At 35.8% G+C, this 11,596-nt stretch overlaps 3 protein-coding genes across 5 annotated transcripts; 2 read left to right on the forward strand and 1 right to left on the reverse strand.

The window, feature by feature from the left end:
- Positions 1–82: 82 nt before the first annotated feature.
- On the forward strand, positions 83–4,771 carry tomt (transmembrane O-methyltransferase). 2 transcript variants are annotated; one of them, XM_065280289.1, is made up of 4 exons: positions 83–344; positions 3,185–3,459; positions 3,618–3,814; positions 4,281–4,771. In XM_065280289.1, exons 2-4 carry the CDS (start codon positions 3,198–3,200, stop codon positions 4,599–4,601), a joined length of 780 nt encoding a protein of 259 aa, XP_065136361.1. In that variant the 5' UTR covers positions 83–344; positions 3,185–3,197; the 3' UTR covers positions 4,602–4,771. The 2 variants fall into 2 exon arrangements, with proteins under 2 accessions (XP_065136361.1, XP_073671613.1); XM_073815512.1 differs by lacking the exon at positions 83–344 and having other exon boundaries at positions 2,624–3,459.
- A 129-nt stretch (positions 4,772–4,900) lies between these two features.
- Positions 4,901–6,553, reverse strand: anapc15 (anaphase promoting complex subunit 15). 2 transcript variants are annotated; one of them, XM_065280290.1, is made up of 5 exons: positions 6,461–6,553; positions 6,018–6,139; positions 5,877–5,936; positions 5,651–5,788; positions 4,901–5,349 (listed from the first exon to the last, which is right to left on the reverse strand). In XM_065280290.1, exons 2-5 carry the CDS (start codon positions 6,135–6,137, stop codon positions 5,302–5,304), a joined length of 366 nt encoding a protein of 121 aa, XP_065136362.1. In that variant the 5' UTR covers positions 6,138–6,139; positions 6,461–6,553; the 3' UTR covers positions 4,901–5,301. The 2 variants fall into 2 exon arrangements, with proteins under 2 accessions (XP_065136362.1, XP_065136364.1); XM_065280292.1 differs by having other exon boundaries at positions 4,901–5,376.
- A 1,512-nt stretch (positions 6,554–8,065) lies between these two features.
- folr (folate receptor) lies at positions 8,066–11,197 on the forward strand. Its single transcript, XM_065279966.2, has 5 exons — positions 8,066–8,206; positions 8,864–8,993; positions 9,113–9,301; positions 10,240–10,375; positions 10,468–11,197. Exons 1-5 carry the CDS (start codon positions 8,187–8,189, stop codon positions 10,731–10,733), a joined length of 741 nt encoding a protein of 246 aa, XP_065136038.1. The 5' UTR covers positions 8,066–8,186; the 3' UTR covers positions 10,734–11,197.
- The last annotated feature ends 399 nt before the right edge of the window (positions 11,198–11,596 follow it).

Consider the following 11,596-nt stretch of genomic DNA (forward strand, 5'->3'; position numbering starts at 1 on the left):
AACTTTATCAAGTAAATTTCTCCCAACATTGAAAGAAGAGCGTGAGTCAGATCTATAGACCAGAACATCACAGAGAGATGAAGAACAGAACAGACTGATATGTTTAGATGAAACACTAGAGGTTTTTATTGTGATGTTGAGTATTGAAGTGTAATGATGACACAGGTGTAAGAGGAGGCCACATGCTCAACATCAATTATTCAAACAGCAGAATTGAGCTGATTGGCTGCTACATGACTGCGTACCTGTGTGTTTACCTCTGTCCGTACCTGTGTGAGTCTGTAGCTGTCGTCCTCACTCTGATCTTCAGTTTGTCTTTATCTGTCTGTCATCTTTCATATCAGGTAAGATTTATTTCATCATCTGTATTCACTGTGTGTTTGTGAACGTTGAATTCAACTGATGCTTTTGTTTTAAAATTGCTGATCTGAGAACAGCTTGTGTAATGTCTCGAGTTACTGCTGCTTACAGAAGACTCTGGAAACTAAACATCTAAACATCGTTCTGTCACTTGAAGGTGGATTGAAAACACATTTTATTTCTCACATGCTGAAATATGTTCTCTGAATCTATCATTGGTGATTTTCAAGTCATGAATGATCTTCAACCTTTGTGATTTGAAGACCCAACACTTAAACACAACTCGCACGCTCTTACTACAGATATCATTTATATCCTAATTCATACTAAGTACTAAAACCAGCCAACTTTTTCAGCAAGATTCCAGATAACAGTTCAGGAATGTTCCTTGAATGTTTCCAGACTAGCAAGCAAAACAAAAAGAGCTCAACTAAAACAAACACTGATCACCATAATGGTTACTTGAAATATAACACAACATCAAATCATCATCAAATCAGATCATCTTAACCTACTAAGTGAATTGTGTTTTCTACAGGAATACTTTACCGAACATTCAGAAATAATGTTTTATAAGTTTTAAAATAATAAAAAAGTAAATATAGAAAACAGTTGTTTTAAACATTGTGTGAACATTTGGGTAACGCTTTAGATTACAGCCCGGAAAGTACTGCGTAAGTACAGCGAATTTACAGCGTATGTTTCTGTAATTATAGTTTACTTATAAAGTACGTATGTGTAATTATAAGGGAACAATTAATAATATTTGGGGAATAAAGGGGTAACAACCAGGAAAAATACAAATAATATATGCAGTAAAGTACTGCATAAGTACAGCGAATTTACAGCATATGTTTCTGTAATTATAGTAAACTTATGAAGTACGTACGTGTAATTATAAGGGAACAATTTATAATATTTGGGGAACAAAGGGGTAACAACCAGGAAAAATACAAATAATATATGCAGAAAGTATTTTAGATTACTAAACAACAAAACTTGAAATTCAGTTAATGTGTTTATGCTATACAATACAATTTATTTAGAATTTTCAATAAAGGTTAAGAAAGAAAAAGAGTATAGGAATTTGTTGGGTCATCAAGCAAAATTAAAAATTGGCAAGGCAACTATGGTGAAAACAAAGCAAGCAAAACTAGAACTACACTCTTAGAACGAATGTGTTAAAAACAACACATAAGTGTTGATTCTGGGACGACACACTAAATGCGTTGTCCCAGAATCCACCCATCTCTGTGTTATTATGGAAACAACACATTTTGTGTTACTTTTAACACAACTTGTGTTATATTTTAACACAAAATCAACACAAAATGACACATGATGTGTTAAAATTACACATAATGTTTTAAAAACTTAACACACAAAGATGTGTAAAAAAGTGTATTTTCTGTAGTTACTGTGTAAATATACCATTGTTTTGTGTTGTTACAGACTAAGTAAAAAAATTTTACCCCCTTGTTTCACGTAGTAGGAGTAAGTACAGAATCTGCGGGCTGTAAATTAAAGTGGCACTTGTTACCCCCTTGTTTCACGTAGTTACAGAGTAAATACAACATCTGCGGGCTGTAAATTAAAGTGGCACTTGTTACCCCCTTGTTTCATGTAGTTAAAGAGTAAATACAACATCTGCGGGCTGTAAATTGAAGTGGCACTTGTTACCCCCTTGTTTCACGTAGTTAAAGAGTAAATACAACATCTGCGGGCTGTAAATTGAAGTGGCACTTGTTACCCCCTTGTTTCACGTAGTTAAAGAGTAAATACAACATCTGCGGGCTGTAAATTAAAGTGGCACTTGTTACCCCCTTGTTTCACGTAGTTAAAGAGTAAATACAACATCTGCGGGCTGTAAATTAAAGTGGCACTTGTTACCCCTTTGTTCCGAAAATATTATAAATTGTTCTCTTAAAATTACACGTATGTACTTTATAAGTACACTATAATTACAGAAATGTATGCTGTAAAATCGCTGTACTTATGCAGTACTTTACTGCATATATTATTTGTATTTTACCTGGTTGTTACCCTTTTATTCCCCAAATATTATAAATTGTTCCCTTATAATTACACGTACGTACTTCATAAGTAAACTATAATTACAGAAACATACGCTGTAAATTACCTGTACTTACCCAATACTTTCCGGGCTGTAATCTAAAGCGTTACCAACATTTGTCATTACGTTTGAAAATGATAGAATATAACATTTCACTAATGCTCAAACATTCTTAAAACATTAAAAAAACTCAAAAGATTTTTTTTCTTACCCCATTGGCAGATTATTTATTTATTTATTTTTGATTTAAGCACAAACTCACTTTAAAGGTGCAGTGTATAATTTTTAGAAGGATCTCTTGACAGAAATGCAAAATAATATACAAATATATATTATCAGTGGTGTATACAGACCTTTTTATAATGAACCGTTATGTTTTTATTACCTTAGAATGAGACATTTTTATCTACATACACGATGGTCCCCTTACATGGAAGTCGCCATTTTGTGCCGCCATGTTTCTACAGAAGCCCTTAATGGGCTAACTTTTTTTGCTAAGTGATCTCCAGCGTTTCAAAAGTGAGGGGTGAGCAGTGGACTGAAGCTGTTGGTTGCAATTCGTAACCTCACCACTAGATGCCGCTAAAATTTACACACTGTACCTTTAATGGTGTTTCTTTTGTCTAAAAACGTGACTTATTTTTTAGGTCATGAGCACATATAAAATACTTATTGATTTAAGATTTTTTAGATATTTGAAAGTAAGAAAGTCATTGTTTGCAGTGCAACTGACTGTGTGTGTGTTTATAGGTTGGAGGTGAAGATGGTTTCTCCGGCAATAGCGTTGGCCTTTATTCCTCTGGTACTCACGATGATCATCCGCTATCGGCATTACTTTGTGCTGCTGTATCGGGCCGTTCTGATCCGCTGGGTGCGAGACTGTTTAACAGGTCTCAGTCGTGAGGAACGGGCCTATCAGTACATTTTGACACACGCCACACCTGGTGACTCACAGAGCATCCTTGACACATTTGACCAATGGTGCAGTCAAGTTGAGTTTATAAGTAACATTGGGCCAAAGAAAGGTACACAAACTACAAACAAATACACTCCATGTGGATGTTGCACAAATCATTATTCAGATCTATAGAAAACAGACAGTATGTCTGTTCAGAAATGAGCTTTAGACTGAACACTTGTTATTATGTTGTCATTACTGAATTCATGTATTGTGTTTGAGCAGGTAAGATTCTGGATCGGTTAATTCAGGCTCACTGTCCGCTCACTATTCTGGAGTTGGGTACACACTGTGGGTACAGCACCGTACGCATGGCACGTCATCTGCCCATCGGTGCTCGAATTTATTCAGTTGAGATGGATGAACAAAATGCTGCCATTGCAGAAAAAGTCATTCGGCTGGCAGGTTTTGATGAAGACATGGTGAGACATGAGAGTTGCTTGATCTAAAATACATTTCATCAGAGGCCATTCAATTTCAACAAACCACTATTATGGTGATCAGTGTTTGCATTATCATCATTTTTGCTAACACTTACAAAGTGGCAATTTTAACAAAATAAATTATCTGTGGGGTGTTTTGAGAAAAAAAAACTTCATATACACACCCTGGGGACACAAAGGATCTTAAAAAAACTTGTGAAAATGAGGTTTTGCAATACCGGCATATTGGTTTTACAATTCAAATGTATTTTGTATAGCAGTTTGAAGTCCATAATAGCTTTATAAATAAACTTCAAAGCAACCATAGTGAGCAAAACCCAATAGATACACAAGCAGTTTTTAAAAGTATGCATGAGAAATGAACAGGACATGTGATGTTGACTGTATTTGTGTATCCATGACTTTGTACAGAATGATAAGAAATAATGAATGAATGTTTGGGCAGGTGGAGCTGATCGTATGTCCATCAGATGAAGTGATCCCACGTTTACGTGAGGACTACGGCATTGAACACCTCGACCTGGTGTTTATGGACCATTGGAAACGCTGTTATCTGCCTGACCTGCAGCTGTTGGAAGGTTCTGGTCTTCTCGGTGAAGGATCTCTCATTATTGCAGATAATGTCATTTTTCCAGGAGCACCGAATTTCCTGCGGCACGCCCGGCGCTCGGGCCTCTATGAGCTCCGGGTTCACCGTGCCACGCTGGAATACATCCGTGGAATCCGTGACGGTATGGCCGAGCTGACTTTCCTCGGGATCAAGTGAAAGGTGTTTGAGAAAGTTTCGTTCTTCGCCTATACAGCTCTCACAAGGGCTTTTTTTTGACTGGATAAGGATTTTTTATCATTTTGATTCAGACTGATTTGCTCATGAATCATTCGCAATATTTTTCAGGAATTAGTTGATCAGATTCATTGTAAAGAACTGAATCAAAAGAACGATTATTTACATTACTATGCCTAGAGAAAAAAAACACAAGACTTTAACTGGACACACTGAACTGGTAATGCTTTTCATTTATAAGGGACAGAAAGATGAATAATTGACCATTTGTACAAAATGAATAAATCAATAAAAGTTTATTTACAGTCACAATTTGGATTTTCAAACAAGCAATAAGAAACATTGACACAAATATCATAAATACATGATAAACCTGTTGTAACTTAATGAATCATCAGAATCATAGTTCAGTGTTTACCTGCCTGACAAAAGACAAAGTTCACAGCGATGAGGGGAGGTACTGACTAGAGGAAACAATGCTTTACACTTCAGCATAGTGTCTGTGTCCTGAATCTCCCTTAATACAAGAGACTCCATAAACACTTAAAGTGATTTCAGTAGCCAGCAATGCTTCATGTCTTGACTTCATCCTGGGGTCTTGAACAACAAACACGTTGAGCAGAGATCTGAAGCTCTAGGCAGATGTTTCCAGAAGATGATGGATGGATGGATTGATGAGTGTCTAGATCATCCACTGGTCCTGGTCTTGATCGCCTCCTTCCATGTCGACCTGTCAGTGAGCGATACTCTCATTTACCTAAAACCAAAACTCAAATCTCTTCAAAACTGTTTAAGATTTTAACAATCAAATCAATGATTATCATGCAAACAGAAAAAAATCTAAGACTTAACCCATAGCCTGTGTGATGTAGATGACAAGGGTGGAAAAAGAAAATCATTTCAGATCCTAAACACATTATAACTAAAAAGTATTCAATTAAAATGTATTTAGCAAAAAAATCCTAAAAAGATCAACTCAGATTTCTGCACATTTTATGTGTGTGTATGCGAGTATGTGTGTGTCTTTTGACCTCATTGATTTCTCCATCATCCTGAAACTCGTTGTAGATGTTCATATCATCCATGTCCTGCATGTCTTCATCATCTTCTGAATCTTCCTCACTGTCCTCCTCGTCTTCGTCATCTTCTTCCTCTTCCTCATCAAAGGTCTTGCAAACGATACAGTAAGAGAACATTTAATTTGGAAGGGTCTGCAAGTGATAAAGGTCTGTATGTGAAAGTGAGAGAGACATTCACCTCAAAGATCGGCCGTCCAATGGGCATCAGATTGTTGTCTTTCTCTGCAATATTCTGTAACTGAAGACACACAAACAACAGAATAATCAACACATACACACAGAGAAAGAGAGTCAGACACACAGACAAAGTGTTACTGACCCAGGTTTGGTGCTGTTGTTCTTGCTGGTGTAATTCTGCTTCATCCACACACGGTCGGTCCAGATTAAACCAAAGAGACTCGGTCACGCGTGGGAACAGAGACGGGAATAGCGTGGACATATCTGTCACACACACACGTCAAAGTCAACTTTATTGTCAATTCTGCTGAATGTAACGTACATGACATACAGAGCAACGAAATCAGGTTACCTCAACCCCGCAGTGTACAACAACAACATTACACAAAAATAAGTTAAAAAAAATAAATAATATACAGTATTTGTATACAGCCGGTTCGTGAAATACCGAAAAATGTCACAAATAGAACCGTGTGTTGGTTCCGTGTTCATACAGTATTAAACGAATTCAATCATTTAAAAATTGCTCATGATTCTGCTAATGAAATTGCTTTTCTTGATAAATTGAATTGTATTATGATTTACCTGCAGGAGTGATCCAAGTTCAAAAGTAAACACACAGCGGAAGCTGCTGCTGCTGCTGCACTGAGTCCGTCAGAAACAATAACTGATGCTTTTAGTTCCCCCTGTGTGTGCGCGTGCGTGCGTGCGCTCCTTTCCGCCCCTCCCGGAAACACACATTCCTACACTGAAACACCTTATATATTATATATATATATATATAATAAGCACTAAAAGTTTTTAAAACATTTAAAGCTAAATCACCCATGAAATTAAAATGAAATGTTTTTTCATTTTAGTATAAATACGTTAGGCTTAAGAATAAATGAAGAGTTTGGTTCCAAAACGATATAACTCCGTTTTTTTTTATTATTTTTTTTTATTAAGGTTTTTGATTGTTCATTCCAATTAATATCAATCAAACTGCAGTTGATCTTATTTTTTAAACTAAAAAATACAACTAAGTTGAACAATAAAACACATTAAAAGTTTTGTCATTTGAAATTTTTAAAATGGAGTTATCTCATTTTGGAACCAAACTTTTCAAATATAAACTAGTATGGTTTGACAAAATTCTCATACAGAGGATATAAGCATTTAAAACCTACAGTTTGCTAAAAAAGTATAATTTTATGACATCACACTACACTTCAACTTCTTGTCGACTTGTCCAATCAAATGCTCTTTAGATGCTGAAGTGTCCCCCCCCCCTCTATGTTTTGTTACAGAATAGGCTTGTTCGACTTCATGCGGCGGCGCATGAAGTCGAACAAGCCGTCTTTGCTGGACTGTGCCATAAATTAAACACTATGGGTTATTTTAAACAAGGGGGAGGGTCGTGTCGATAATTCTGTTCTGACTTCCTGTTTCAGTTAAACTGACGTCACCACATCAAATATTGCTGCACAGGCACTTCAGTGGGCCTTTAACTACAATTAACATATCACACAAAATGTTTACTTTGTTTTATAAAGACACTAAATTTAACAATGTGGTAGAAAAAGCAGGTGTAATGTTTTTCTCTGTCATTTTTTTTCCAATCTGTCCTAAAAGCGCTTAACAATAGTACAGAAGCCAAAGTTAAATTAAAATCAATGACAGATAGGTATACAGACGTATGTGTTAGTTAAATGCTAAATTGTGTAAAGAATCAAATAAATCATGACTGAACTTAAGCAAACCTTGAACCCCAAACTTACCATACAAAACTAATGCAGGTCATTCTATCAAATCAGTGCCTTAAGAAATAATCAGACATAATAATGAGTTATTTACAAACATATAAATATGCTGTATTGTTTTATCAATATTATACCAAAGTAAAGTCAATTAAATATGATTTCAAATAATAGAAATCAGTTTTATAAGGTTTTTGGCCTGTCTCTTGCTGATTGATCTTTTCCAACAGGACTTTTTATGTTTATTTTGTCAAATTTGAAAAGGCACCAAATTCACCGAATGCCCCTCATAATGCAGGACATTTTAAATGTATTTACTTAACTAAACCACTTTCTTACTAAGCAGTTTCAGGTGTTAAAGATTAAAAGTGTTATATATTTATGATCTATGAGTCTATAAGGCAAGGTCAGGGTGACCGTATGGCTCTTATTGGCTGTGTAGTGAGAGAGGGCCGGGCGTACCATCTCTGTAGACTTTGGTCGAGCTGAAGGAGCAGGTTTCTCACACTTCTGCTCGAAAGACTTCTAGAAAAACTTTTCAGAGACACCAGCTGGGAGTTTTAGACAGAACAATGGAAGTGTTTCATTCCAGGTACTGTAAAGATACTTTATTTTTGTCATATTTTAGTATTTAGTTTTTATTTAGTCTTGAATAGCTTCAGTGGAAACATCTGACCTTCTAAGTCAAGGAGTTAAGATAACACACTTGATATCATATATTTGTTTTCAACATATTTCTTCTTCCATATCATGTCTTTGTATTATAATATTGGGGCGGTTTCCCAGACAGGGCTTAAACCTAGTTCCAGACTTACTTAAATGTAAGCGTTGTCTTGATTAAAAACAACTTGACACATCTTAAAATATATAAGTGCGAGTGTTGTGTCTCAAGATGCACACCAATAGTGTTTAGTTATAGATTATGCTTTTATATTATGCTTATATTTCATAGAAATATAAAAATTCTAATATAACTAAGGCCTAGTCCTGGCTTAGGCTAGCCACCCCAATATTTTTTTACAGGCTAATATTAACAATAGGCTTTATAATAATGCATGTAATAATGTGCTCAATAATAAGCTTTAGAGTCTATATTACAGTGGGAAAAATAAGAGTTTTCTCACTAACAGTAAAAAGGACACGAGAACAAAATCTTAGTTACCTTGAAATAATCTGTCATGATTTGTCTGTCTTTCTCTCTCTCTCTCTCTCTTTCTCCCTCTCTCTCTCTCTCTCTCTTTCTTTTCAGGCTGGAGTTGTTCCTGGTGTTTTTCATAGCTTTGCCACCTTGTGTCTCTTCTGTAGACAAACTCAACATGTGTATGGATGGCAAACATCACTTAATAGATCCCAGACCAGAGGGAAAGCTCTATGAGCAGGCACGAGTCACAATATCACATCACAACTTTCAATGTCGATCGGATGATGCAAGACACATGTAATCTTGTAATGGAGACTATTAAAACAAATCATCTCTCTCTGTCTATTTCTCTTTCAGTGTGAACCATGGAAAGACAACGCCTGTTGCACAGCAAACACAACAGAAGAGGCTCATCAGGATAACTCATACCTGTATAATTTTAACTGGAATCACTGTGGCATGATGAGCGACAAATGTAAGAAACATTTCATTCAGGACACGTGTTTCTATGAGTGCTCACCTCACCTGGGACCCTGGATACAGACGGTATTGACAATATTATCACAGTCCATTCTGAATCTGTCAATCATTGTAGTCATATTTGTTTATAAACTACATTAATATAATAATGTTTTTTGATTTATGACAATGAAATAATCACAATTCAAAATCAACCAGCGATCATAATATTTAAATATTTATGCAATATATATTTTTCTTCACTTTTATGGAGAGTGACTTACAGTGCATTCAATGCAATACATTCGATCAGTGTTTCTGTGTGTTCACTGGGATTCAAACACTTTAACTTTGCATTATTAATGCAATGTTGAGCAACATGAACACTTAAAGGGGACGTATGATGAAAATATGATTTTGTGCTATGATTGGGTCCCCAGTGGTAGAAAATGTGATAAAAAACAACCCAGTAACTTAGGTTTGGTAAACCATTCTCTGCAATGGGGAAAATAGCTTATTGAAATTGGGCTCCCCTTGTGATGTCAGAAGGGGATCTTATTATTATAATACTGCCCCTTAATCTGCACTATCCAACCACAGCATAGCCATTTAGTGAAGAAAGAACGAGAGAGAGAAAATAATTGACAGCACAATTGAGTTTCAACAAATCGCCATTATGGTGATCAGTGTTTGCATGATCAGCTCATTTGCATTTTAAAGGGCACACCCTAAAATGGAACATTTTTGCTCCAAAGTGGCAATTTTAAAATGTTTTAATAAATTATCCTAGGGGTATAAAATAGTATAAAAGGTCTTGTGAAATGTCCCCTTTAAAATGTCAAGTTTGTTTTTAGATGAAAACAAGGTGGTGGTGGATATGTGATAAAGTTATCTATATATGAGTGAAACATACACAATCACAGCTGTTTCAGATGTCTAAAGTTCCTTTATGACTGTGTGACATTCATTATATTGAATCATGTTACTGTTTAGTGAGGGATCTCTTGTTGTGAATGTGTCTAAAGGCAGATGAGTCTTGGAGAAAGGAGAGAATCCTGGATGTGCCGCTGTGTTTGGAAGACTGTGAGAGCTGGTATGAGGACTGTAAGGATGATTACACATGTAAAGAGAACTGGCATAAGGGATGGGACTGGAGCACAGGTCATTTCTCCTTTCATTTCTTTATTCTTCATGCATGTCATTTGGTTTGGTGTGTTTCTGTGTAATGAATTCTGACCCGGTGTCTCTGTCAGGCACTAATCGGTGTCCGAGCGGATCTCAGTGCAGCCCCTGGTCAGAGATTTTTCCCACCGCTCAGAGTATGTGTGAGAAAATCTGGTCCAATTCTTACAAGTACACAACTTTCACTAAAGACAGCGGTCGCTGCATGCAGATGTGGTTCGATCCTCCAAATCCCAATAAGAAAGTGGCTGAATATTACCTGTCTGGTGCCGTGGAGACCTCCACGCTGTCTATGAGCCTGCATCTGATTTCATTTCTCATGATACTGTTGGCTTGAGAACAAACAACGAAGTTCAGATGAAAAGGGCCATGAACGGACTTACTTTGCATTTCTGTCACGATCCTGCTTTTATTTGTAAATGATTGTGTGTGACTACTACAGCAGATTTTTTTACAGAACCATTTTCATAGAAGTTAATGCACCGTCATACATTAAGTGACACGTGTCCAGCAGATGTCAGTGTTATGTGTCTGTATTGTGTAGCAAAGTCAATACTGTGCACTACCCTAAATTAACCACAGTGTTAGCACAGGACATTATTACATTACATCTTTAATTTAAGAGAAGTGTCGAGTTATCATCAGAAATAAATATGATTAGTTTAATATTAAATATTTTTCATCTAATGTTATATAAAAACCATTGACATACTGATGTCTCTTTTAATGTTTCTTATGTTTATTCACCACTGACTGTGATTGAATTTTATCAAAGCATCAATATACAACAATTAAAAACAAGTGAAAGTCATGTGACTTCTGCCTCTTTGCATGTGATAAAAAAATAACACCTAATAATAAAACAATGACCTCTCTCTCTCTTTCTCAAATACTGTAAATACTTTTACTAAAGGTTTGGAGAATATTTATATTGCTGTGTTTTAAAACATTGAAATAACTAGAATGGTGATGGATTTTACACTTGGATCTTTTACACTTTATTTTGAGCTTCTGAGTCATCTGTCATCTGACAGAAAATACACATGAATTTATGAATATGATTTCTGCTGATATTTATCTCAGATTTGTGTAGCCTATATGGTAAAATGATGAGATAAGGGGTAAAACCACAATGTTTAAGTCTTTTTGTTTAGGAGAGATAGGTTTAGTTTATCAAGTCAAAAGTCTATATTGGCATAT

Source organism: Paramisgurnus dabryanus, chromosome 8 (genome assembly GCF_030506205.2).
Source record: "Paramisgurnus dabryanus chromosome 8, PD_genome_1.1, whole genome shotgun sequence".
Lineage (NCBI taxonomy): Eukaryota > Metazoa > Chordata > Actinopteri > Cypriniformes > Cobitidae > Paramisgurnus > Paramisgurnus dabryanus.

Bases quoted from the DNA above. Each gene is read 5' to 3' on its own strand.
- anapc15 (XM_065280290.1), bottom strand. From the start codon at position 6,137: ATGTCCACGCTATTCCCGTCTCTGTTCCCACGCGTGACCGAGTCTCTT. The intron at 5,937-6,017 runs GTCAGTAACACT...GTGTGTCTTCAG, and splicing joins AACAACAGCACCAAACCTGG to TTACAGAATATTGCAGAGAA. The intron at 5,789-5,876 runs GTGAATGTCTCT...ATCGTTTGCAAG, and splicing joins TTGGACGGCCGATCTTTGAG to ACCTTTGATGAGGAAGAGGA.
- tomt (XM_065280289.1), top strand. From the start codon at position 3,198: ATGGTTTCTCCGGCAATAGCGTTGGCCTTTATTCCTCTGGTACTCACG. The intron at 3,460-3,617 runs GTACACAAACTA...GTGTTTGAGCAG, and splicing joins TAACATTGGGCCAAAGAAAG to GTAAGATTCTGGATCGGTTA. The intron at 3,815-4,280 runs GTGAGACATGAG...ATGTTTGGGCAG, and splicing joins CAGGTTTTGATGAAGACATG to GTGGAGCTGATCGTATGTCC.
- folr (XM_065279966.2), top strand. From the start codon at position 8,187: ATGGAAGTGTTTCATTCCAG. The intron at 8,207-8,863 runs GTACTGTAAAGA...CTTTCTTTTCAG, and splicing joins ATGGAAGTGTTTCATTCCAG to GCTGGAGTTGTTCCTGGTGT. The intron at 10,376-10,467 runs GTCATTTCTCCT...TGTCTCTGTCAG, and splicing joins GGGATGGGACTGGAGCACAG to GCACTAATCGGTGTCCGAGC.